This window comes from Stigmatopora argus, chromosome 9 (assembly GCF_051989625.1).
Source record: "Stigmatopora argus isolate UIUO_Sarg chromosome 9, RoL_Sarg_1.0, whole genome shotgun sequence".
In the NCBI taxonomy this organism is placed as follows: Eukaryota; Metazoa; Chordata; class Actinopteri; order Syngnathiformes; family Syngnathidae; genus Stigmatopora; species Stigmatopora argus.
The window spans coordinates 19,205,335-19,231,327 of record NC_135395.1 but is presented as its reverse complement, the minus strand read 5'-3'; the positions used below and the strand labels follow the sequence as shown (position 1 = coordinate 19,231,327).

At 42.9% G+C, this 25,993-nt stretch overlaps 2 protein-coding genes and 1 long non-coding RNA gene across 3 annotated transcripts; 2 read left to right on the top strand and 1 right to left on the bottom strand.

Moving 5' to 3' along the window:
- Positions 1–73: 73 nt before the first annotated feature.
- On the top strand, positions 74–4,942 carry LOC144082237 (nocturnin-like). The gene is made up of 3 exons (XM_077609237.1): positions 74–426; positions 1,546–1,818; positions 3,168–4,942. The coding sequence occupies exons 1-3, from the start codon at positions 228–230 to the stop codon at positions 3,995–3,997; spliced, it is 1,302 nt and encodes a 433-aa protein (XP_077465363.1). The 5' UTR covers positions 74–227; the 3' UTR covers positions 3,998–4,942.
- Positions 3,111–7,814, bottom strand: LOC144082238 (uncharacterized). Its single transcript, XR_013303195.1, has 3 exons — positions 7,526–7,814; positions 4,411–4,506; positions 3,111–3,975 (listed from the first exon to the last, which is right to left on the bottom strand). It is a non-coding gene; the product is annotated as an uncharacterized LOC144082238 (long non-coding RNA).
- slc7a11 (solute carrier family 7 member 11) lies at positions 5,779–14,554 on the top strand. Its single transcript, XM_077609235.1, has 12 exons — positions 5,779–6,123; positions 8,087–8,213; positions 9,790–9,905; positions 10,071–10,196; positions 10,790–10,889; positions 11,121–11,165; positions 11,508–11,631; positions 11,801–11,904; positions 12,836–12,932; positions 13,181–13,330; positions 13,792–13,969; positions 14,273–14,554. The coding sequence occupies exons 1-12, from the start codon at positions 5,874–5,876 to the stop codon at positions 14,326–14,328; spliced, it is 1,473 nt and encodes a 490-aa protein (XP_077465361.1). The 5' UTR covers positions 5,779–5,873; the 3' UTR covers positions 14,329–14,554.
- Positions 14,555–25,993: the final 11,439 nt, after the last annotated feature.

The following is a 25,993-nucleotide window of genomic DNA, read 5'->3' as shown; positions in this document are numbered from 1 at the left end:
TTTAAAACTCTAAATCGGATTTCCGATTTCGTTTGGGCCCCCCCGAGCTTCCGTTCGCCCTATATGATGTAACACTCGCCGGCTTTCTGTCGAACTTTGTCATAATCATGAGTCAACAGGTAATTTGGGGAACGCACGTCATTTGGGGCTTGAATCGCTAAATTGTTCTCTCGCTAGAACGTGACACGCTGTCATTGTGTCAGTTGTCTGACAAAGTTGATTGAATCATGAATTTAACTCGGCGGTATTCAACTCTTCTGAACCAAATGTGTATGTCATCGCTGGAGGGAAGTCCGAGCAGAAGAGCATTTTCACCGGCTCCTGCCGTCAAACCTGCCGCGGAGATCCGGCGTGATAACCTGGGAGTGGACAAAAGTGCTTTACAAGTCAAGTCGGCTGGGACATCCATTACGGGAGTTGTGTCAGGTAATTTGTCCTTGCCAATATTTGTTTCTTTTAAAAGAATTGTATTTATAAAGATATTGCCAAGACTATTTTGGACTCAAATTCCACATGGTGTTATTGGATATGCTCGTATTTTTTTGCAGCTGAAGGAATGGAGAAAAACTTCTTTATTGTTGGGGAAAATGTATTTATTTTTCAACTTGAAGTGCCTGAAGGATTTTGTTTTTATAAGCAGAGTAATTATTGGGGCCGTCCACTTCACGTGACTTGTACATAGATGATGTGTATGCTACTATTTTACTGCTTGTACCCGGATTACTTTTTTTTTTTTTTTAACTTTGCAGTTCACATAATTATTACACTATTCAGACATGATTTCATGAAAGTTACATTTTTATTTGGTAGGATCCAATAGTCTCCACCAAGGTAAATTATACTCTTCTTGCGATCCAAATTGAATTATAAAAGTCTGAAATTGGTTTTCCTATTCACTGCTAATAGAAAAACAGTAAACATTGGATCAGGTGTGAAGCCTGTGAAAAACAGGAGAAAAATAGGATTTTGCATCTATATGTTTAGATCAAAAAACAGTTTGATAGGTTTTGCTATTTTAAACTTGACCACCCAATGTATGTTAGAAGAATAACATAATGTCAATAAAAGAGACAACCTACAACTAAGATGCCAGATATATGGCCAAGTATACAAGTAAGTAATTTAGTTATCAGTGGTGTTTTTTTAATGGCACTTTGTGGAAATTCTTATGTAATGAGAATCTCCTGACACAATGGACGCTTCTACGCAACAGATTTAAGCTGATGTGTAACATTCAAGTCCTTAAATTAAATAAGCTGGGGGGAAAAGTCTTATTTAGCAATTTGAAACCTTTAACAATTGAGACGTTGACCACACATGACCTTAATTATTAGTGTGTTGTATTGTATACTCTGTTTTGGTGTGTGTGTGTGTGCCATTGTATATACAGTAGCAAAGTAAAACATTGAATTTCAATGTGTCGACATATAGAAGGCTTTTATTAGGATAATTTTGTGGTTAGGCAATCAAGGACTTTCATAACCGGGTTCCTGCTAAAAACCACGACTAAAAACATCTGTGTCTACATATTCATTTGTTCTTTAGCCTGTCCAATGGGTGCCAAGAGCAGCAGGCCGTTTAGTGCCTTGGCCCAGACTCTGAGCAGCAGCACCTTGGAGCAAAGAGTGGAGCATCTGGAGCAGGAGGACCTGAGCGTGCTTGACCCAGACCAGCTGCTCAGAGAGTGCCAGGAGGTCCTACAGAGTCGTCCGACCAGGCCCCGCAGAAATCTGATCCGTCCCGAGGAAGACCCATCCTCCTCCGGCCACCGGCTCGGCCCCTCCGTTCGAATAATGCAGTGGAACATACTTGCGCAAGGTAATCAATCGCCTGTCAAATCACTTTTAGCAATGTATGGAGAGATGTGTCGCTCCAATTTTTTTTTCCACCTCTGAATAATTCGCTTTAGTGCATTTGGCGAGAGCGAGGCAAGATACGATTCTTCGGCAAGTGTACGGTATACTTTGGCCTGCAACGAATCATCCGTTAAGTTGAGGCATTCGGTTAGAAAAAAAAGCTTCACCATTCAATTTTGCTGCTTTTATGATCATTCGTGTGGTGCTGTAATGTTGTTTGGAAAGTGGAGAATTTAGTTTTCTTGAATCGGGAAGATGCTTTGCCCTCTTGTGGCAACAATGAATATTGCACATAAATATAACCAATCATACTGCTACCAGGCACTTGATTAGAAAAAAAGTTTCAAAATATATTATGCTGCTTTGATGATCATTAGTGTGGTGTTGTAATGTTTGGAAAGTGGTGAATTTAGTTTTCTTGAATCGGGAAGATGCTCTGCCCTCTTGTGGCAACAATGAATATTGCACATAAATATAACCAGTCATACTACTACCAGGCATTTGATTAGAAAGTTTCAAATTCAATTTTGCTGCTTTGATGATCATTAGTGTGGTGTTGTAATGTTTGGAAAGTGGTGAATTTTGTTTTCTTGAATCGGGAAGATGCTCTGCCCTCTTGTGGCAACAATGAATATTGCACATAAATATAATCAATCATACTGCTACCAGGCACTTGATTAGAAAAAGTTTCAAAATATATTTTGCTGCTTTGATGATCATTAGTGTGGTGTTGTAATGTTTGGAAAGTGGTGAATTTAGTTTTCTTGAATCGGGAAGATGCTCTGCCCTCTTGTGGCAACAATGAATATTGCACATAATATAACCAGTCATACTACTACCAGGCATTTGATTCGAAAGTTTCAAATTCAATTTTGCTGCTTTGATGATCATTAGTGTGGTGTTGTAATGTTTGGAAAGTGGTGAATTTTGTTTTCTTGAATCGGGAAGATGCTCTGCCCTCTTGTGGCAACAATGAATATTGCACACAAATATAACCAGTCATACTACTACCAGGCATTTAATTAGAAAGTTTCAAATTCAATTTTGCTGCTTTGATGATCATTACTGTGGTGTTGTAATGTTTGGAAAGTAGCGAATTTAGTTTTCTTGAATCGGGAGAATGCTCTGCCCTCTTGTGGCAATAATGAATATGACACACACCGCGATAAATGAAAAACCGGCAAGTAGGATCACCGCCATTGTGACTAGCACAATACGTGTTTTCGCGCCTATACAGAAATACAAGTACACAAGTACAATTATCAAAAAGTGTATATTTATTAAATATTACAGCATTCTCCCATTTAACAGCACTCGGCGAAGGGAAGGACGGATTCGTCCGGTGTCCTCTGGAGGCCCTCAACTGGAAGGAGAGGAAGTACCTGATCCTGGAGGAGATCCTCACCCGCCGCCCCGACGTGGTTTGTCTCCAGGAAGTGGACCATTACTACGACACCTTCCAGCCCGTGATGGCCGGCCTGGGTTACCACGGGAGCTTCTTGGCCAAGCCCCGCTCGCCCTGCCTGGACGTGGAGAAGAACAACGGGCCGGACGGCTGCGCCCTGTTCTACCGACGCTCGCGCTTCTCCCCGCGCAGCCACGCCCACCTGCGCCTGTCGGCCGCCGCCATCCCCACCAACCAGGTGGCCATCGCGCAGGTGCTCCAGTGCCGGCTGACGGGGCGGCAGCTGTGCGTGGCCGTCACGCACCTGAAAGCCCGAAGCGGCTGGGAGAGGCTGCGCAGCGCGCAGGGCGCCGACCTGCTGCGGCGCCTGGGGGGCCTGTCGGCGGCCAGGACTCACCCCCTGGTGGTGTGCGGGGACTTCAACGCCGAGCCCTCCGAGGATGTCCACCGGCGCTTCCGAGCCTCGCCGCTCGGCCTGCACTCGGCGTACAAACTGCTGAGCGCCGACGGACGGACGGAGCCGCCTTACACCAGCTGGAAGATCCGCCCCAGCGGCGAGAGCCGCGGCACCCTGGACTACATCTGGTACAGCCGGGGCGCCTTGAGGGTGGACGGCCTGCTGGACATTCCCGGCGAAGAGCAGATAGGTCCCGACCGACTACCTTCCTTTCACTACCCTTCCGATCATTTGTCGCTCATTTGTGACATCAGCTTCTGGGGAGAGAGCATAAGATAGGGGGGGGTTAACAAACCTAAAGCCCGTGGGCCGGAAGCCGCCCGCCAGAAACCAGAATTTGGCTGGCTAAAAATCAAATTTGGCTTTTTTTCTTCTTCTTCTCCCCAACCCCTTAATTTTTAAATCTCACATTAATTTTATTTGTCCTTTATTTTCTTCGAGCTATTTTGTTCGTTATTTATACATACCTCTGCGAATAGCTGGATTCTCTCACATGTGGCCGCCTGGTTTCTTTTAAAAAATGTAATATTTAAATTTCAGTTTTAAAATGTCACTTAAATTCCAGTTTAAAAATGTCATACTTAAATTCCAGTTGAAAAATGTCATACTTAAATTTCAGTTTAAAAAATGTCATACTTAAATTTCAGTTTAAAAAATGTCATACTTAAATTTCAGTTAAAAAAATGTCATACTTAAATTTCAGTTTAAGTCTGCGATCGGCTGGCCACCGATTCAGGGCGTCCCCCACCTGGGGACAGCTAGGATTGGCTCCAGCACCCTCTGCAACCCTAAAGAGAATAAAGTGGTTCAGAAAATAAGATGAGTTTAGAAATGTCATATTGAAATTTCAGTTTAATGTCATATTTAAATTTAAATTTTGTACTCTGTTTTGCTGTTCTACACGTGGATCTGCCATTGGAAAATGTTTATCTTATAACAAAGTCACGTATTAGCGTTCACTACAAAAGAGGGTGTATGGACATTTTTGCCATCTAGTTTTCTTCTAGGTTCGGGAAATTAAAAAAAAAAACGAGTCTTATTTATTTTTGTTGGCTATGAGAAAAACGGGGACCAATCATTTTCTGTTTCCGATTTGTAATCGGTCATAGGAAAAAATTGAGCCTTCATTCTCTCTTGCATGATGTGTTCATTTGAATACATATTGTACAAAAGTAAGCACTATTTCCATCCTGGAATAAAGTCAAACTTTGGTCTTAAATTCAATCTCTGTTCTGCTTCTCTATTTTTGCCATCCATGTTGCAGTAGTGTTGGGTTCTTCAGGGCAGATGAATTGCCAAATTATTTTGGCCAGCGGAGGGCAGGCAATATACATTTAAAAAAAAAAAAACTTCAAATGACAGACCCGGTGGGCCAATCGTTATCATAATAAATATGGCCCATATGAGTTTTCCTGATTGACGCCTGAATTAGAGTGAAAAACGGAAGTGGCAGTAATACCTCGCCACTTTGCGGATTCACCACATGGCGGCTTGATCCGATAAATATATATACATAAAAAGTCTTTTAAATACTAGTACACAGTTTTAAAAGTCCAAATAATCATAAATAGACACCATAAAAACATGGACCCTATATCCTTTGTTATTCACCTGGGATGCTTGGAACCTATTAACCGGGATAAACAAAGTATTACTGTTATGCACCCGTTCACGAATGCACGCCTTCATTTGGATATGAAAACTAGGAGTCATAAAATTGAATCATTAACAAATTGTCAGGAAGCAAAAGGAGCTACTCTTTTTTTTTCTTCTTAATGACGACAAAGAAACATTACTTTTTTGATGATGTGATGGATGACCTTTTATCCTTGTCATTCCACCAACTGCTAAGAAAACCCTTCTTTTTCAGGACCAATACTCGTAATGGACAGGGAAGCCTTTTCCGCCGTAATAAAGCCTGCCTAAGCATGCACGGCAGGCGTCACGGCACATAATGGCAAGCTGGCATGAATGATAATGTGCTCGCAGTAAAGGGGGAGTGTGGGGGCAGTACTTGCCCCCGCCCTCCCTGGAATTTCCATGCGCTTTTGTAACAGCATGGTCGCAAAGCGAATGCCTCAACTTGTTTGCGTGAGTGACTAAGTGTCTTGGAAAAAACCAAGTCCTCTCACCAAAAGAGACTTGCCATTGAAAGATGAAGCGCTCGGCCGCCGGGGACGCCAGGGAAGACGAGTATGGATGCCGCGAGCTTCCCCCGGGGGAGAGAAAGGAGAAAAGAGTTCAACTGGGGAAGAAAGTCACGCTACTTTCGGGGACTTCTGTCATCGTGGGGACCATTATCGGCGCCGGGATCTTCATTTCTCCCAAAGGGATCCTGAAGAACTCGGGCAGCGTCGGAATGTCTCTCATCGTGTGGATCGTTTGCGGCGTGCTCTCGCTTTTTGGTAAGTGGCACCGGTCGGACGACGTCACCGCGCTCTCCCGGGTTCCAACGGAGGAGCGTCGTGAAGTCGGTCGTCAGATCACCAGCCAAGAGAGGCCTTTTCAAATTTCTAATGACTTTCATTCAGAAAAATCTCTCCCTTCTTTCATCGGGGAAATCATGATGCAACCTTTTGCTGTTGTGTAGTCAGCAGCAGGAGGTCGCACATTTGCGACCTACGCTCCACTTTTAGATTTGTCTTTTTTTTGTTTTCAATTTGACTTCCAACAGCTTGTGATGTTTTTTTGGCGTGGGGCTATCCTTATCTGAAAAAAATGTGAGTATGTGACATGAACAGGTGCCTTTTTTTGGACCTTGTTCTCTATTTTGCTATGACTTAGATGGTGATGGATAATTAATAATTCTTAGTTTCTGATCAATTAAAAAAACTGCCCCCACCCCAAAAAATCTAATTTATACTCTCATGCCTTATCTATGTATTTTTTTCTTTTGTGTTTTTCATAATGCAATCTAGAGCCTACGGTAAGTTTTACAACATTTAGGCACGTCACAAAAAAATGACAAAATGATTTTTTTGGGCAGTAACAATTTTGAAAATTTATTTTCTGATACCTGTGGCGGTGGTTTATTTTTATAACACACCTTTTACAGATATTTACAATCAGCACTGGGTTTGTTGATGTTCTTGTTGACTCTTTACTTTAAAGTTCTACTTCTCTGTCATTCATTAAACATGTATCATTAATCATTAAACCTGATAGCGACGTAGCATGGAGCTCTATTTATCGATTATTTATTTATTTCAAATCAGGCGGATGAACGCATTATGCACGCAAGTTCCTCTTTGGCCACAAGGAGGCAGTATAAAGTTAAAAACGAGACTCGAGCCTAAAGCCTAGTTTAAATACAAAAATCCATTTTTTCTTTTTTGCCCCAATGTTCCCTCTATTTTTTTTCATATATCTGGGCATAAAGACAACCCACCTGTTGTGAGCAACATCAGAAGTGCTCGCTATGGCCACTCAGCAGTATCACCAAGTTTAGGGTTGTGGGGGTGCTGGAGCCTATCCCAGCTGATTTCGGGCCAGAGTATTTGTTGTTCGAACTTCAATAGGGACAATGAGACAAACAACCAATCACTCATAGCTAGGGGCAATTTAGAGTGTCCAATCAGCCTACCATAAATGTTTTTGGAATGTGGGAGGGAACCGGAGTACCTGGAGAAAACCCACCCAGGCCCGGGGGGAACATGCAGGCTCCACAAACGTGCACCGACCTGGATTCGAACCCAGAACTGTGAGCCCGACGCGCTAACCACCCATCTGTCGGGCCGCCTTAATGATTAATAACCATACATAAAACATCTTAATAGATGGCACTAGAATATGCACAAATTGACTTACCTTATTTGTCACGTCTGTCCTAGAGGAAGTCTGGCAACCATTGAGTCCAGAAAACTCGCTCACAACTTTAGCTTCGCTGCACGTTTTGCAGAAGAAAACTTTCTCACTCGAAAAACAAAAGATGCCTCCCAGTTGGAACGCTTGTTCTTGTATTTGCACATACTCCGACAGCCATTCTAACTTAAAAGATGCACCGTTCTCTTTAACGCTGGCTTCGGGAGTCGACGAAACACGTACACGTTAGCCGAGTTAGCTTTAGCCTCATGCACAAACATTGTCAATGCTGTGATTGGCTGCGTAGCGTGGATGCATCGTATCCAATGATTGGCTGGACACCTGCCACTCAATGTATTACGAATTCAAATGATACAGGGAAAAAAGTTACATACTATAGATTTTTTCCCTGTTTCATTTTAATGAAATGAAATGAAGGCACGATACTGATTTTTAAAACAGCGTTGTAATTATGAATGTATCCACTTTATGGCCATAAAAAGCAAATATGTACTATGTGTGGGGAAAAGTCGTTTTGCTCACCTGGATGCAATGTTTTTCCTGTAGGAGCCTTGTCCTATGCTGAACTGGGAACTTGCATCAAGAAATCCGGTGGACATTATACATACTTACTGGAGGCTTTCGGTCCACATTTGGCTTTTATTAAACTATGGACGGATCTCATCGCTATCAGGTACTAATATTTCATCCAGTTTGCCATTCATTTAATTGGCAGAAAGGTCATTGTCCTCAAGGGTTTTAAAAAAAAAATCATCCCAACACTGCCTAGACCTGTAATATTTGTGTATATCTCATCATTTCTAATAATAATAATAATAATCAGACATAGGCTTTGTCATCATCATTGACTTGACAAAAGCCTAATTGTCATCATACCCAGCTGCGTATGACCAAATTGGTGGTGCTTCTCCACAAAGTTCTATGCTGTTTTCTAGTCTTTTGCCCTGTTTTATCTTCTTTTTTTCCTCCCAACTGTTGCTTTATTGATGTTGTGTTTTTAACATCAACCTGCCCAAGTGAAGTCAAGATGGAAATGAGCCTTTTGCTATAATCTTACATTCTATTTAAATGTATAGTTTGGTCCCTTCATGAAATCATTTGCACTCCAACTCCAATCTTATTTAAATGGCAACAGCCGTCCCCCCGCCATCTTTTCATCCCAATGTTTGTTTCTCCCTCCACCCCCCCCTTTTCCTCCCGCTTTCTGGAGCAGTGGACCTTGACTGACACGGATTCATCCGTTTTGTAGGCTCCGTGTCGTATGCGTGTCTATGCGTGACCAAGCTGTATAAACACCCTTGTCGGAATACTCCAGTCAGCCGCTTTTTGCTAGAATCGGGCTATCTTCGTTCAATAAAAAAGCAGGCAAAACAAACGACGGCGACGAAAACAAAGAGGAGCCTCGTGAAGAACACGGCTCCATACGTGGTAAAAATGTATTTTGGGTTGATAGATAGACTTTTCTATAGGTCAAGCGAGCTAAGGTCATGGTAACTTTTTCCCTGTCATTTTCTTTGTAATCCAATCCATCATCAATCTGTGATTTAATATTAGTCAGTTACATTTGTCGAACTATACAACATATTTTTCGGACTTTAAGTCGCACCAGCCAATTACAATAAGAGGAGGAAAAAAAGCTGCATTGGAGTATGCAGCATTTTTGGTAGGGCATTTTAATTGTTTTTAATTAGAAATCAAGAACAAACAAAGGTTCAGGTAAGAATAGGAAAATAGAAAATAATGCAAGGCTTTTAGCATTTTCAGATATATAGCCTGTATATGTATATATATATATATATATATATATATATATATATATATATATATATATATATATATATATATATATATATGTGTATATATGTATACATATATGTATATATATGTATATGTATATATATGTATATGTATATATATGTGTATATATGTATATTTATATGTATATATGTATATATGTATATATATGTATATATATATGTATGTATATATATAGCCTATAGCCTGGGGGCGTCACAGTATTAGTGGCAGGCTCAGCAAAGTTTGAAAAATACGGTATATATAAATATTGTAAAGATGACTGCAGAGATCCTAATTACTAGTTTAGGGCTCCAGCACCCCTCAACCTTGACCATGGATGGATGGAAGTTGTTTTAACATGTCTTCGTCCGTCCGTGTGCAAGAGTTTTTAAATCTGATGACATTAGTAACCATCCTATTGATATGGCTCCGCCCATTTTGCGTACAAACAGGCCTGCCGGGATGGCAGTCATCAGTCTGGCTTTCGGACAATACATTCTGGAACCCTTCTTCATGCCCTGTGATGTTTCACCTGCTGCTGTCAAACTGGTAACAGCCATTGGTCTCAGTATGTATGCTATTCAACATTTCACAATATCAAAATAACTGTAGATACATCGCTTTGCTCGGCGACGGCAGACAAACCCAGACCCAAACACCATCGAGCTTTCGAGCAATCCGCTGGCGTTCGCGGGCGCTCGGACGTCACCTGACTCTTTTGTCATTTCCCTAGCTTCCGTCATGTTCACCAACAGCATGAGCGTGACGTGGACGGCGCGCATTCAAATCTTCTTCACCATCTCCAAGCTGCTGGCCATCGCCACCATCATCGTTCCCGGACTCTACCAGTTGTTCAAAGGTAGGCCAAGTTTCGGCAAGTTTCAGAGCACGGCGTACTCGCGTCCCGTCTACTTTTGTCCCGTCCCTTGAGGGGCCGTCGCACCTGAAAGCTCTCAGGTGCGGACCTTCTAGACGTGTCCTCTAGTAGATGATTGGGAATGTACAAGGTTTGACTTCTTCCAAGAGGTCCAATTGTTCTTTGGATTTTCTTAGAGTTGTGGGGGTTCCATTGTCGCTTTCCGACCCCGTCCGTGACCGGATGATTCTTTTTTAATCCTACTTTGCAAAAATCCCCCAAATGATTGATTTTGGGCAAAATTAGCAACCGTGTGATCATTTTTGCTGCCGTTTGAGGAGGGCCACGTTTATCGTTCAAATTGGCCTCTTTGTTGTTTTTCCAAGTAAAAATGCTGTGTAAATACGTATTCGGCCGAACGGCCGTTCGTCCGAATGAACGTTCGGCGGAGCGTCCATTCGGCGACCTGTCCGTCTGTCAAACGTGCGTCGGCGAAATGTCTTTAGGCGAATCATCCGAGTACCCTTTCCGTCGGCATTATTTTTCTTACGTCTTTGAAATATAGTAGATTGGATTGATTTCTTCTATGTGTCTAGGGGAGACGCACAACTTTGAGAGTTCCTTTGAGCTCAGCGACGTGAAGGTGTCAACTTTACCTCTGGCCTTGTACTCTGGGATGTACGCGTACTCCGGCTGGTAGGTTCCAAAATACCGAAAGAATTCTTCGAGGGATTTTTCCCCAAAACGTTGAGCTGCGTAGAAGGTGCAAGGTTTCTGTCATAGACTCTTTTTTTACAAATGGTCTAAAATTAAAATCTGAAAATCCAAAGGAAGTTTGCATCATGTCGTCATCCCAATTTGTGTCCATTTGATTTGTATGGGGTTGAGCAGATGTGCTTTTGGGTTTAAAACTCGTGTCTTTTGCAGGTTCTACCTCAATTTTGTCACAGAGGAAGTGGATCGCTCGGAGAGGTGAGTTTAACTCCCACCTTTTTATACATGCTGCATCATTATTTTCAATTCATTCAGAATTCTTCTAAAGTTTTTAGCACATATCCGTATGTAGAAAATGTCAGTCATTTCCTTTCTCTGTTCTCGGAAGTTCGTGATTTGCATATTTAGCTTCTCTGAGCTGCTATTTTTTTTTCACAACCTCATTTATAATTTGAGGTTTCCTTTGTTTTAAAGGCCAGCTTTTTCTTCTTCTTCTCCGCATGTGGGGAATCTGAGCAAAAGATCTATCCAAGACTTAAAAATGGATGCGTCCAGGTCCAATTGGATGCACGGCTCTAAGAACACGCTCTTTTATTCCAGGACGGTTCCCTTGGCTATCTGCATCTCCATGGCGATTGTATCCGTCTGCTACGTGCTGACCAACGTCGCCTATCACACCGTCATGTCCGTGGAGGAGATCCTGGCCTCTGAAGCGGTGGCTGTGGTAATAAAACCATCTTCCAGACCCGTACTTGCTCGTACGTCAGCGGACGTTCGACGACTCCGGTCGCTTTCGACTTCCCGTCGATCAAAGTGGCGCGCTCGGAAAGGGCCGGCGGAAAGGAGCGGCGATGAAGGATTTCCCCGTTTCAACGTGGTTTCCTTATTCGCAGACGTTTGCAAAGAAGTTGATGGGGAATTTTTCCTTTGCAGTGCCAGTCTTTGTGGCCTTGTCGTGCTACGGCTCCATGAACGGTTGCCTCTTGGTCATTTCCAGGTACCTTTTCCTTAACCTTTCTTGCTCTCGTGCACTCATCAATCGGTGGATCCATAAACTTTTCACCACCTGCCTTCTTTCTGTCAACAAGCAAGGACGATTGGCCCAATGATTCTTAGGAACCCATCTGATGGATTAATCATTAATACAATTTAATTAACATGGAAGACATCTTTAACATACACTGATTACAACTTGCAAGGAAAATCACTCCCGATTGGTCTTCATCCAGGAGGATTCTGAAAAACGGTATCCTCCTCTGTCCATTTAGTCGCGACATACTCAAAACATTTAATGTAATCTGATTCAAAACAATTGCATAAGCTAACCGAATAACACCATTAAGGTCAAAAAACAACTGCTCACATTAGATCGAAACCAAAACACCTGAGTAAGAATTTGCAGTATAAGCATAATAATTTCTTTATAAGGTAAACTGCCGGCGTCCCAGTCAAAGCAATTTATGAGTCCCTTGTAGATCAGCATCCTTGGCCTGGAACAAGGTGTTTCTGTTAAGTCAATAGTCCTGAAAACAATGAACTGGCCTCGAAAGCAGCTGTGGGGGAAAGTGTCTTATTTGGTCCCAACATAAAGCACAAATTAATTTATAGCATTAATACAATTAAAATGCCTAATGAACATAGAAAAACATCCCAGAATAAATCCAACACCATCTTTTTTTAATGATCTGATTGGAATGGACTTGCCATTTAGTAGGCGTTGACCAAATAATCCCTGACAAACAATGTCAGGCCTTGAAATGGCTTTGCGCCACGCCATCGGGCAAGTTTCGATAAGCATTGGCTCTCCTGAATGGAATTCAAACTGGAGTATAATAGCGTCCGTTCATGTTGCATTCCGCTTGTGCAGAAAGTAAACAAATCCGTTGGATGACTTGCCCATGCATGTTTTTGTTGTTGTCGTTGTCCAGAATGTTCTTGGTGGCATCACGTGAAGGACAACTACCCCAAGTTTACTCCATGATTCACGTCCGCAGAAACACTCCGATTCCTGCCGTCCTCATACTGGTCAGTTCACCCTGCGGGGATTCAAACTTGCATTTCTAGTCCGTGAAGCGGACGTGCTAACCCTATGTGCCGCTTTGCATTTGTACGTTTTTGTTATGGCTTAATAAAGGGAATGATCTATAAGGGGAGCAATTGGCCGAGGGTATGAAAATGGGAAGGAAAATGAGCCTCAAAACCAAACAAAGCGGATAAAATCCCGGCCCAAAAGCGGGTTTGCCCTAAAATGTTTTTCCAAAATCTGCGTGCAGTACCCCATGACCATGCTCCAGCTGTTTCTGGGGGACATCTATAGCCTGCTCAACTTCATGAGCTTTCTACGTTGGCTATCTATTGGCGTCGTGGTACTTGGTCTGGTCTATCTTCGATACACCCGACCCGACCTCCCGCGTCCCTTCAAGGTTAGTATTTGACTTTGATTTATTGAATAAGTCACACTACATATTAATCAACATATGTAAATATGTAAGATTGTAGCCGAGGGCTCATTTCCATTTTTAGTCCCTAGTACAGGTTGAAGGTAAATGATGACACACACACACACACACACACGCACACACACACACTTTTAAAATTATTGACACAATTTGTGATATTTTATCCACATTGTTATCAGAGGGTAGAAATAAGCTCCAACATGACGGGTGACACTTTTTGGAACTTTTGCTTTCGACACTATTGTATTTGGCAGCCTGTTAGGACAATACATATGTTCTACTTTTCCTTTTCGAATACATATCGTATAGTATGGGAAGGGTTTGGGTTAGGGTCCCCAACGACGAGAAAGACGGCACGAAATACAAAATTGTCAATACGACCCGGTGGTTGACGTGAGCCTTTTGGTTGTGCGCTCCCCGTCCAGGTGCCCATCTTCATCCCGCTGGTGTTCAGCCTGACCTGTTTCTTCATGGTCTTCCTCTCGCTGTACTCCGACCCGGTCAACACGGGCATCGGATTTGCCATTTCCCTGACGGGCATCCCGGCCTACTACGTCTTTGTGTACGACAATTGGAGGCCCAAATGGTTACAAAAGGCTTTAGGTAATAAGTGCCTGCCTACCACTAAGTTTTAAGGCGGGGGTGCCAAACTCTGGTCCCCATCCATCCAGTCTCTTTTCCACGTCTACCTTCTCCAACGCACCTAAACCAAATGATCAACTCATCAGCAAGCCGTCCAGGAACTTGATAACGATCCTGATGATGGGATTCAGGTGTGTTGATGGGGGGGGGGGGGGGGGGGGCATGGAAAAGAGACTGGATAGGATCCCTCTAGGAGTCTAGAGTCTAGCACCCCTGTTCACACACAGCACAGGCTCAAGCAGTTTTTCTTCCTCTCTCTTGTAGATTCTATGAACAGAAGCTTGCAGATTCTTCTGGAAGTGGTTCCTGTTGAACAATAAGTCTACCAGCATCCCATCATTTTTTAGTCACATGACTTATTACAATTAGTCTGCTGTCTGTGTCATATAGTTCTACTTTTCGTCCACAACCAGCAGGCGGCAAGAATGGCATTTTTTAAAAACACATCTGCAATAGTCTGATGGAAATAAGGTACTACTATTGTATTTTGTCGGATGTTTTTTGTTCTTTTTTCTTCCTATATGAATTAAAAAACATCTTAATTTCTGTGCGCTGAGTTTAAATACATGAAGCACTCTTCGTGAATAATTAGTAAATGCACCGTATTTATATTAGTCATCATTTTTTCATCGGTTGACTGAGCGTACCATTTATCTTTTAGTTATTGTCGCCTTGACCACAAACGTCTAGAAACCTGTAAACATCTTATGTTAACATTTAGCCTGTTTTTAAAAAATAACACATTAGTCACACTGGAATATAAGTCGCATTTTTGGGAGACCAACAACAAACATGAATAATAGTAACAATCGTCCAAAAGGCAAAATAGGCATCTGTCAACATCACCATTTTTCAGATGACAATCGACCAGAGAAAACTGAAATAAAAGTTAAAAGTCGCTCTCTCTCTTTGTGAAAAATGCGCAAACAATAGACAGAAGATCATTATTGTGTCAAATTGAGCCGTTGCTAAAATAAGGCCAATCTCCAGCAAGCGGCAAGAATGTCCTCATTAAGAAAGGAACGCTTCACACGGCGGGCTAGATTTTGCTGCTAATCTGCCGTCCCCGTGGCAACCGAGGCGCTATCTTTATTCGACGACGACGACGGCGCGGCAAATTGGAAAAAGACGTGGCGGAGCGCCGAGGGAGAAACTGGATCTCCTCTCAAGCTGAGAAAGAAGTGGCGAGGAAGACCAGATTGAAAAAGTCTCCCTTGAAGACCATCAGAGTAGCTTGAGTGAAAAAGTCTTCCTTCCTTCCTTCCTTCCAGTGGCGCGCTAATCAAAGAGCAAGTGAAAGAAAGATGTGGAGCAGATGCGGGTGACGCCGCCGCCGCCGCCGTCGCCGCCACGCAAGACGTCTCTTCAAATGGCGCGTGACACAATCGGGTCTTTGAAGACGCCGCTACCTCTCTGACCCCAAACTTTGGATTCCCGTTCCCATTCCTCGCTGTTGTGGGAAGACAAAAAAGGGACAGAGAACATCAAAAAGGAATCAATCTATTGTCAGGAAAACAATTTCAACTGCATGTTTACCATCTCCAATGTTTAATACGAGGAACGTTGGGCCTTTTTTCATCGGCAAAACACATTCTTGAGAACTTCCAATTCAAATTTGCTTTCAAGTTTGCTTTCTGACTTTATGAGGTTCCCACAATGCCTTTCTCCAAGTGCTTTGACAGATCTGATGGGGAAAAAATGCACCAAAAAGATGTGTGTATATATTTGCCGACAACTTTCTGTAAACAAATTCTGCGTTTTTAAGCCATAACGGTTTGATCAGGATCCGGTTGTGTATGGAATCGGTCCAATTCGATATCATATCGCTCCAAAAAAGGGATACGATTTGGTTAATGTTTAAAATCAAAACAACTTGCGTAGCGGTAACCAATGCACAGCTGTTTTATTTATTTAATAATTAAGGGGTTGAATTTTAATATATTGCTGTGGCCTAATGAGGAGTCCATTGTTTTGTTGTTGTTACAATGCTGGTTGTATTGATGTGCAAAACCAATTGGAAGCAGGGAAATCCAAACAAAGCAATGTCAAAAACAACAACAAATGGTAATGTTTTCTCTCAACAGGAAAAATTCTTTGTGCATGAATTCTCCTTTGGAACCCGCAGGTTGTTGTCACCGATTGGCCGGCTTTCAACCCATTCAAAGGTGAGGACGCTCGCTCGCAATGTTTGTTATCAAAAATGGCCCCGGGAATTCACCTTCTTCTGACATTTCATCAACACTTGGGTGCTCCTCAACATGGATGGAGATCCTTTTTGACAAGTCCCCTTCAGGTCCACCTCTACGACATTTCTCCATCCTTTGAGACAATTCCCCTTTTTGTAACAAGGTTTAGTAGACCGTGTGCGTGCCTGTTTTTTCTCTAAATGCAAATGGCAGCCTCCTTTTCAAGCCATTAACCGTTGCACAGATGTGTTCGCTTCCGATAGAAAAGACTTAGAATGCACTCTTGTGAATAACAAACCATTTTCAAAATGGCAAAAAATGTGGTCAAAATGGTCATTGGTTGAATTTTCCGAATTCTGAGCTCACATTTAGATCCATCGAAAATATTGGAAGGGCTCAGCTTACATTTTTAACAGAGAACTCCTTATTTGACAACAGGTTCTCCAATCTTACATCCATTGAAGTACAGTGGTACCTCGACATACGACGGTAATCAGTTCCGAGACTGAGATCGTATGACGAGATTCTCGTCACTCGAGCGGACGTTTTCCATTGAAATGAATGGAAAACAAATGAATTCGTTCCAGCCCTCTGAAAAAACACGTTTTTTTTTTGTATGACGAGCGGTCGTATGACGAGGTACAACTGTAGTAAGTTCATAGTAAAAGACAGACAAGATTGTAGGGGAGACAAAAACCCTCCAAAAATGGCAAGAAATGAAATGAAAGTGGGGGGGGGGGGGGGGGGGGCAGTTGGGCATTTGAAGAGCAAGCTGGCGGAGAGAGCGCTCGATTCCATTGACTGAGCAATTGGCAGATAAAAAGAGGGAGTTGGCAGCGAAGAGCGGCCGCGACGGAAGCAAGAAGTCCACCCAATCATGGGCCCTGACCAGAAAGGGGCATTACGAGAAAAAGGGGCTCAGTGCGCCGCTTGAAATCCATCACGGCGATCACGTGGCGCCTCCCTCCGCGTTTTGACTGGCAGCGTTACACGGGCCATTTCCATATCATTGGGAGAGACAAGAAACACCCGGAGCTGACACACTCCATCGCTTTGAATAGCTCTCTTCTCTCTCTTTGCCTTCCTTGGCCTCCCCCTCCCCATTTTTGTCCTCATTTGGCGTTTGCAGCCCAGAAGCTTCTCATTGTGGCTCTTTTATCTCCAAAAGCATTTCTCCAATGACAACTCTGCCATCTTCCCCCCAGTTTAGCAGCTAAAAATAAATGGAGTCATGTGAGCCCCCTCGCCCAAAAAGCTCCATATTGCTTATCTTTCCACGCTAACGTGTAAATGGGCGGACTGACCGAGGCAAATCCCCGCCCATTGATCCCTTCGGTATCTTTAGCAAGGTTAAAAATCACTCGCTTAGTCGTATCTTAGGGATTTTTCACTCCTCAAGGGATGGTTTCTTATTGTAAGTGGGGTGAGATATTTTGATGCTACTCGGTCGTTTGGTCGCCGGTCTTTTGGTCGCCTGGAAGGTTATTGATAATTACCATTTAAATCGTTGCGGCGGAATACATTAACACCTTTGCCTCGGTTATAGCACAACAAGGCTACATCCATTTTTAAGTATGTGTATAGTAAGCAAAGTTCAAGTTCAATTGAAAGTTTCTGTTATGTCACGTCGTGTCACAAAAGTGTGTTAGAACAATTAAAAACATGTTTTTCCATTGTAATATCCTGTTTTTAGCAGTTTTTTTCAGAGGCTGGGAACGGATTAATTTATATTGAGTTATTTTCTATGCGAAAAATTCATTTGAGATACGAGTAACTTGACATACGAGCTCGGTCCCACAACGCAGTAAGCGCGTATCTCAAGGTATGAGTGTATTTTGATTTTCCTTGAGGCCTTGCTTTATTTTTCCACATTCAAGGCTCAATTCGTCTTCTTTTTTTTTGTATGTCACCCACCTGTGCGTGTCCGCCATGATGTTTTCTAGTAAAAGTCACTCACGGTCGGATGGTCCTGGCATCTGCTCCATCGCACGAATTGCATTGAAAAGGACCTTTGACCTCCCCAATTGCCGTCGAAACCTCGGCGGGCGGGCGGGCTGCAAAAAGAGGCATCTGCCGCCTTTTTCTTTTGCTCCCCCAGCCGCCGTCTGCCACTTTCGCCGGAGCCCACGCGCTGGGAAAGCGGGCCCCTCCCCCTCGGCACCGACGCGCGCCGTCCGTCCCGGGGAGGTCGGGGCCGTGGCAAAATGGCCGCGGGCTCTCGTCTACGCTCGTGTCAGGGTGCCACGGCGAGTGGGGCGTGGAGAGAGTGTGACATTAAATGGTGCAAAAAAATAATAACAATCTTTGGGTGAATATACCGGATACTAGTTCATGTGAAGTGGGAAGGCTGGCAGGGTTCATTGCTCCATGGTTGGCCTCCAGTGCTTTGAAAACAGAAAAGAAAACTTCAAATTAGGGATTTATAATTGTTTGCATTTTCATACCTGTCAACCTCTGCCGATAACTGCCCTTATAAATGATTATGATTCCCCTTACAAACCCCCCAAAAACCTTACAAACACCGTACGACTCGTACGGTGTTTGTAAGGTTTTTGGGGGGTTTGTAAGGGGAATTGTAATCATTTATGAGGGCAGTTATCGGCAGAGGTTGACAGGTATGCATTTTTGACATATTTGTAAAGACATAACTGCTGTGCCACTCGCTCAATGCAAAATGAAAAATTCTTCCAGGCACAGAAAATCAAGTGATTTGTTTGAAATGAATAGAAGTTCATTGAATACCTTCTCTCATGATTTGTATTGCTTTACTTCCAAACGTTAGGATTTTACATTTCAATTGGAAGCGCCTTACCAGACAGCCAAGGACACTTGACATGCCAAAAGATCAAAATAAAATAGGATAAATGTCGACATAACTATTCGGAAGGAATTCTTGTCTGAAATAGTTCTGCACGTCTTTATCAAAAATGAAACAAGCCAATTGGAAAAGCTAAAAGATGCCGTGCAAACTTCTTGGTAGACCATGTATGTCTACCGTATACCGATTTTTCAGATTTTTTTTGGGGGGGAAACTATAGATCTAAGGATGAAAAAGTGCGACTTGTCGTCCAGATGTATTAAGCCAGGGGTCGGGAACCTTTTTGACACATAGAGCAATAAACAATTCCTATTTTAAAATTTTATTCCTTGAGAGCCATACTCAAAAAGTAAAAATGTGAAAATGAAATGTGATTTTTGGGGGTAATTTTACCACTTTTAAAGTACTATAAATGAATTATTTTGACAACACTGTTACCCAGTTGCTAATCAATGAAAATATGCATGCAGAAAAGTCTAATTAAAAAAAAGAGGATTGATGTTAGAGGAAGTGTCAGCGCCATAGTGCCGACGTGACGCTCCTATTGGTGCATTCGGGACTCGGCTCTGTCACCAGCAGTTTGAATACATATTTTACCTCACACAGGTTAGCGAAGAGCCACATGCACCCATCAGAAGAGCCACATATGGCTCCCGAGCCATAGGTTCCCTACCCCTGTATTAAGCCATTAAAATGACTATCAAACACATTCTATTATTGTTGAAGAGCTTAGGCGAGAGAGAAGGAAGTAAACGGTCGCCAACTGACAAAAACACACAACTTCCCAACGTTCCAAATGAAAAATAAAGAAGAAGGTCTCTCACGGAAAATAGGGGATTTTTAAAGTAGGTTCCTTTATTTGAAGTGAATCCTCATCTAGAAAAAAAAGAAGCAAAGTGCAAATCATCTATCTCTATCCTTTCAAGTTAACCACTCCGTCAGTTGATTAAAAAAAAAAAAAGTAGCATATGGGTTGATGTTTGCGATGGTGGAGTGTTTGCTGGATCCAAGAGTTGACTTTGAAAGTATCTTTTCAGCTGGAAGTCTTTTCCTTTGGTTGAGATGAAAGAAGGAAACCCCGCACACTGAAAAAACAAGCCCTCCTATTTTCTATTTTCAGCATCTGGGCAACATCTTTCTTTCCAAGTGTCTGGAAGCCATTAAGAAGCAAATCAACCCCCTGCGCTGGTGTCAACTTTAAATACGACGTCCCCACTTTTTAAATACCATATTTCCCCCTGCAGTCCCAGACAAAGAGGGATTGGCGGGAGTAAAATGAGCCCTTCTTAAGGGCTCCCCAGTCGAGGCGTTTGCGGGATTTTCTCGCTCTCCGCTTTCTTTATCAACAAATGCCAGAGGGAGACCCTGGCACTGGCACTGGCACCGTTCTCGGCCTAAAAATATCAAGCTAAACCCTCACTTCTAATGTCCAGATTGTTGTTTGGCACATTCCAAAATGGATGTTCAAGTTCTTAGCGTCCCCCAACCATACGTAGATACAAAATGTTCAGCTTCCGAAAGGCCTACAAGGTGAACGTTTGGCTACAAAAGAAATTCAAGTGACCAAAGGCAAAATCCCCCCAAACGTAAAGAGATTCTTCCTGTATCATATTTTGGAATCGCCATGATAGAGTTGCTCTCCCAACACCTGGCTGGCCTCCTATTGGCTATAATACAGTATTTAGATATTAAACTCTCCCTCTCTCTGTCATAATTTGAACCTGCTCTACCAAACTACCAAACGTCCGTTCTACCAAACGTCCGGGCGACCAAATGTCCGCGACCAAACATTCGGCAACCAAACGTCTGGGCGACCAAACGTCCGGGCGACCAAACGTCCGGGCGACCAAACGTCCGGTCACGGGCTAGGTGGGATCCGCATGGGTCTCTTCCCATGTTTTTTGGGCCTTAGATTGACATTCGTCGTCAGTCTTTTTTGAATGCGTTATCTTTAGTTTTCATTTTGAACGTTGTCAAGTTGTGTGTTTATGTGCGTGTGTGTTCTCAGCTGCCACCGTCTTCAACAGTAGAACGTGTTTGATAGTCATTTGAAGGGCTTAATACATTGTTTTATTTTCTTCTTTTTTCTCATATCTTGCACATATTTCATGCAAAACCGCTGCACTTTGATCATTTTTAAAAGCTTTCGTCGGGAGTACTGGAACGGTTTAAGGATTTTATGTGTAAAATGTGTCTCTATTTACGAAACGAGTTCTTGAAGCAATTCATTTGGTATGGAGTGCTACGCTGTCTAGTTTGAAGAAATATTGCGGTTGGAGATTTGAATAGCAGAGCCAGACATTCCCATTTGTATTTCATTTTGTTGCGCTCCAACTGCCAAGCCAGGGTGTGACTTTGCTGCACGTCTTTCCCTTTTCTCTGCGTCTAATTTGCGGTCTGGAGCCGTTAACGTGGTGTCAGAACGCCAACGGAAGTAGGGACGCTAGATGTGGGGATTAAGATGGATCGCACAAAATGAAGGGATTGAAGAGGGAGACAAAAATTGGGGGCCAGCGCACCGGCAAAATCCGGGACTAATCAAAACCTGACCGCTTTTCAAGAATGATTGGGAGCTCGCGGGCGGTCTCCGTTCACATTTTAGCCATCCTTCTGTGCCATGTGTGTCGTATGTTGCTAAAATGAGTGTAGTACACGTGCGTGAGAATACGTTCCACTTGTTTGCACACGATGCAACTTGAAGAAAAAAAATGAATGTATGAATGCCATGCCGGTTTTAACGTTTATTTTGGTAAATATATGGCTTGTTTGCGTGTGTATTCAAATCTAAATATTCAGAGTAAAGAGCCGTCTGGTGTCTGAACACACACACACACACGGGGCGTATAAAGATCCCTTTGTTTTGTCGGAAAATGGAAGCTATTAGATGGAGCGGATATTATATTTCAAGCCGTTAGGAGGGGTTTTGGGACAGCAGAAAGGTGGAGAGAATGAATTTGCCAAAATAAATACCATTCTTTCTGCTGGTCACCTCAAACATGCATTGGAAAAAAAATGTAGATAAACATAAAGCGTGATTAAAGACACATGTGGTGATGAAGTAGGGTTCAGCTATCAAAATACGTTCTATAAGACTAATGTGTTATTTTCATTTTGTGTGGAAAAGAAAAGATCTTGGGAGAAGGTACATTGCCCTAAAAAGATATTTCATCAAGAAAAATGCATATTTTGCAGTCAACACTCCAAATTTTGAATCACTAACATCACTTTAGGCAATGTTTTTTGCAATAACTTAGCCAAATCTTGACTTGATATCACCAAAAAGGCACTAAAATGAAATAGAAAATATGGGACCAGTTGACAAATATGCTTTTTTGACTGGTCTTTGTTCATATTGTACATTTTGGAGAGTCCGAATTTTACCTTTCCGTCATCTAAAAGCCACGTCCTTCACGTTGGTTGCGGTGTCCGTCTAAATAATAAGAAAGAACTGGGAATATTTCCCTTTATGTTAGTAAATAATGCCTCAACTTTTCAGACTTTACAGAAAATACTCCTATGCGATGCACCCATAGACATATTTTCACTGCTCCCCCCTCAAATGTCAGTTCTGAAGAAAAAAAAAACATTGAGGCTTACGTTAGGGACTCATAAATAAGAAAAGAAATGTAAACAACGCCGCAGCAGCAGCAGAAAAGCTCGCCGTTCCTTTTCCACCACTCAAGATCTTTATTTGTCATAAATAATAAGTGCATAGCGAAGGGCCGCATGTTGTGCTCTACTCTGCAAAGCGGACGGGGTTTATGAATCATGCGAGAACGGGGTCAAAATCACGCCAGACGCTTTGCGCTCGCAAAAATTAATTGTTGCCAGCAAAAGAATTTGTTCACCAGAAAAAAAATTGTGCGAGGTGTTCCTAATCAAACGGCCGTTGAGTGTGGACCACCCGACTATATTGGAAAATAAAATATGTACGCACACGTCAAAAAAATCCCAGTTTAGACGAACCTTTGTCTTTCATCTAGAGCAGGGTTGGCGAACACGTGGCTCTCGAGCCACATGCGGCTCCCTGCCAAAATGAATGTGGCTATTTGCTTCTATATACTTTTTGCCTCGATTCATATCTCTCTTATTTTCATTCCTTCTTAAAACACACTCAAATTCATCATGGCCCATTCAAAAGAAATCACAACTAATATAAAAAAATAATTTGGCAGATTGGATTTGGCTCTCCCGGTTTCAAATTTAGCCTCTTGTTCGCCACCCCTGATCTAGACCCAAGAGAGAGTGACGCCAAAAGGACAATTTTCAATGAATGTTGACGTACGAGTGTCAAAATGTGTGTTCTCATGACCTGTTAACATTTGTGACTCTGGCTGCCGCTTTTTGTGTTCCCCGCAGAGGAAAAAAAAAGATGAGGTCAGGGGTCATTTTGCCTTTTAAAAGGGACACCACGCCCTAAAAAGAAAGAAAAATGGCCGTGGATTGGGGGATGCCAAGAAGGAGGTTAATTAACGCAGGCCCGCCTGCCTGCCTGCCTGCCGGGCTGCCGGGCTGCCGGGCTGCCGTCCTTCCAACAATGATAGGAGAGCATCTGTAGATCCCGACATAGTGACACTTATCCCACAGTGGGCGGGAAGTCCTGATGGCAAGGTGGGGGTGCCGGACATCTGTAGATGGCCAAGAGCAGTCCATCTTGTTAACCTTTGGCAAATTTGCTTGCTAAGGCTATTTTCCATCTGCGTAAACCTCAATCCATTCATTTGGGGAGGACCTTGTCTAGTCTGTGATACGTACTATCGAACGATGACACTTTTATTTAGTAAGTATTTTGGCACTAACATGTATTTATTCTTGGTTTCTGATCGAATCAATATTTATTTTGTATAATAGCCTACATAGAAGAACAACATAACAGGCTGCCGGTGGTTAGAAAAACAAAAAAAACACTTGAGTATTAGTTGCAGGCCCAACCAAGCTGTGAATAAATTGCGATTTATAATCCGGAAAATATGGTAATTCATATGCTATATTGCACTGACTGGAGATAGACTCTGGCAAAACTGTGAAAGCTTTTAACGAGTTCCTTCCCGTCAACAAATCATTGAAATCCATTGCACGTACTCTGGTCCACGTTTGAGATTTTTCAAGCAAAATGTGAACACTGATCCAGCAGGCAGCTTTTTGGACACCTCATTTCTGCCGTCCTTTCTTTTTTCTCTTTTTCATCTACATTCTTGGACTGGCTTCCTCAATGTTTTCGCGTGGATGTCTGCTGATCACCAGCTTGTAAATGCCTGCTTTTTTAGCTGCCTTAAAAAAGGCTTTATTTTTTTCTTCACTTTTACACCACTGCGACCTTTATTTATTGCTGCCACATGTCTTCCAAATTCTTCCTTGGTTTTCCCTTTATTGCAAAAATGAATGCTGAACAGATTACACTGATTCAATGGATGGTTTTTGCTAGCATAACTAACACATGTTTTGAACAAATGCTTGACCCGGGCGCTGTTTTTACACGGAAAATATTTCAAATACTTTACTGTGTTGTCGCAGAGGGTGCTGGAGCCTATCCCGGCTGACTTCGGACGATCCCCTGAATCGGTGGCCAACCAATTGCGGGGCACGAGGAGACAAAGGACAACCAGTCATAGTTAAGGTTAGGCAATTTAAAGCTTTAAACCAGCTAACCAAGCATGCCTGCTTAGGGGATGTGGGAGGAAACCGGAGTACCCGGAGAAAACCCACGCACTCCCAATGAGAACACGCAAAGTCCACAAACGAGGACCAACCTGGGATTGAACCCAAGACCGGAGAACTGTGAGCCGACACGCTAACCACTCGTCCGCCCGTTATTTGCTTATCAAATGCAAAATTGCCTCGGCGTCACGCGGTATTTTTTTGTTTATCCTGGATCCGAAACTGCCCTACATTGCGCCCGTCTAAAAAGTTGCGTGGGCCTCAAAAGTCAAAAGTTCTGTAAACAAGAATGTTGGACTCCCGCGCTGGTATTTATTTGCGCTCAATTGTTATTGTTGCATATGTGTCATTTTTCTTTTTTTTAAAGCAGACCACAAACTATTGAAGTGCCTCATGCACATGTTTTAGGTGGTGACTTTTTTTCTTCTAATGTGGGAACGAAAAGGAAATAGCGCTGGGGATAAAAATAAAGGAGCCCACGGAAAGGGGCTCCAAAAGTCGAGCCAGGGAGCTTAGCGGCGTTCCCACACCAATGGCAGCAAAATGCAAAACACGTGGCGCTGCGTCGTCTCCGGCAAACGCAAAAAGCAAAAAGCAAAAAGCTCCACTACCCCCACGCTCAAAAGGAAAATAAAAAGAAAGAAAGGCCAGCCAGCCAGCGCCTGTCTCACATCTGCCAAGGAAAACAGAAAGAAAGGAGTGGGGGATGGCGGTGGGATGGCGGTGGGATGGCGGTGGGATGGCGGGTGGGTGGAGCAGTGGCGCAGTGGCTCAGTGGCTCAGTGGCTCAGTGGCTCAGGCGGGGTGAAATCAGTCTAATGATCGTGCGCTCCCCAAAAATATGTCACCATGCCGGCCTGCCATTTGTCTGTGCTAGTCCATGTTCAACTCGCCCTTTGTTTGCCACCTCGCTAAGTGAGCTGATACAAACTCCTTTGGCTCTCTCTCTTGCTGACGACCTCAAATTCTGATTTTTTTTCTCTTAATGGAAAGCAGTTATAGTTCTGTTTCTGCTTTGTACAAAACACAGATTTTTCACTGGCGGTTATATTCACAACATTTTGCAGCAGCAACACTGGAAGCTAGCAGATGTTTTTTTAATGGAAAAGCACCAAATCTGGCAAAAGTTAGGGAATTGCCCCTTCTGGAGGACATTGATTTAGACGTGCCATTTTGGAGGAAATGGAGAAAGTTCTTGTTCCAAAATGCAGTGATCCCTCAACTTTCGAAAAGAATGGCTTCCAGAAGTGCTACCAGCTTTTTGCCTTTAAGAAATCAAACAAAAAGCAAGAGAAGCATTTGGTCAAGCCAAACAACTTCCGA

Coding starts and splice junctions, on each gene's coding strand:
- LOC144082237 (XM_077609237.1), top strand. CDS start 228: ATGAATTTAACTCGGCGGTATTCAACTCTTCTGAACCAAATGTGTATG. Junction 427..1,545: donor CATTACGGGAGTTGTGTCAG/GTAATTTGTCCT, acceptor TTTGTTCTTTAG/CCTGTCCAATGGGTGCCAAG. Junction 1,819..3,167: donor GTGGAACATACTTGCGCAAG/GTAATCAATCGC, acceptor CCCATTTAACAG/CACTCGGCGAAGGGAAGGAC.
- slc7a11 (XM_077609235.1), top strand. CDS start 5,874: ATGAAGCGCTCGGCCGCCGGGGACGCCAGGGAAGACGAGTATGGATGC. Junction 10,197..10,789: donor ACTCTACCAGTTGTTCAAAG/GTAGGCCAAGTT, acceptor CTATGTGTCTAG/GGGAGACGCACAACTTTGAG. Junction 13,970..14,272: donor ATGGTTACAAAAGGCTTTAG/GTAATAAGTGCC, acceptor TCTCTCTTGTAG/ATTCTATGAACAGAAGCTTG.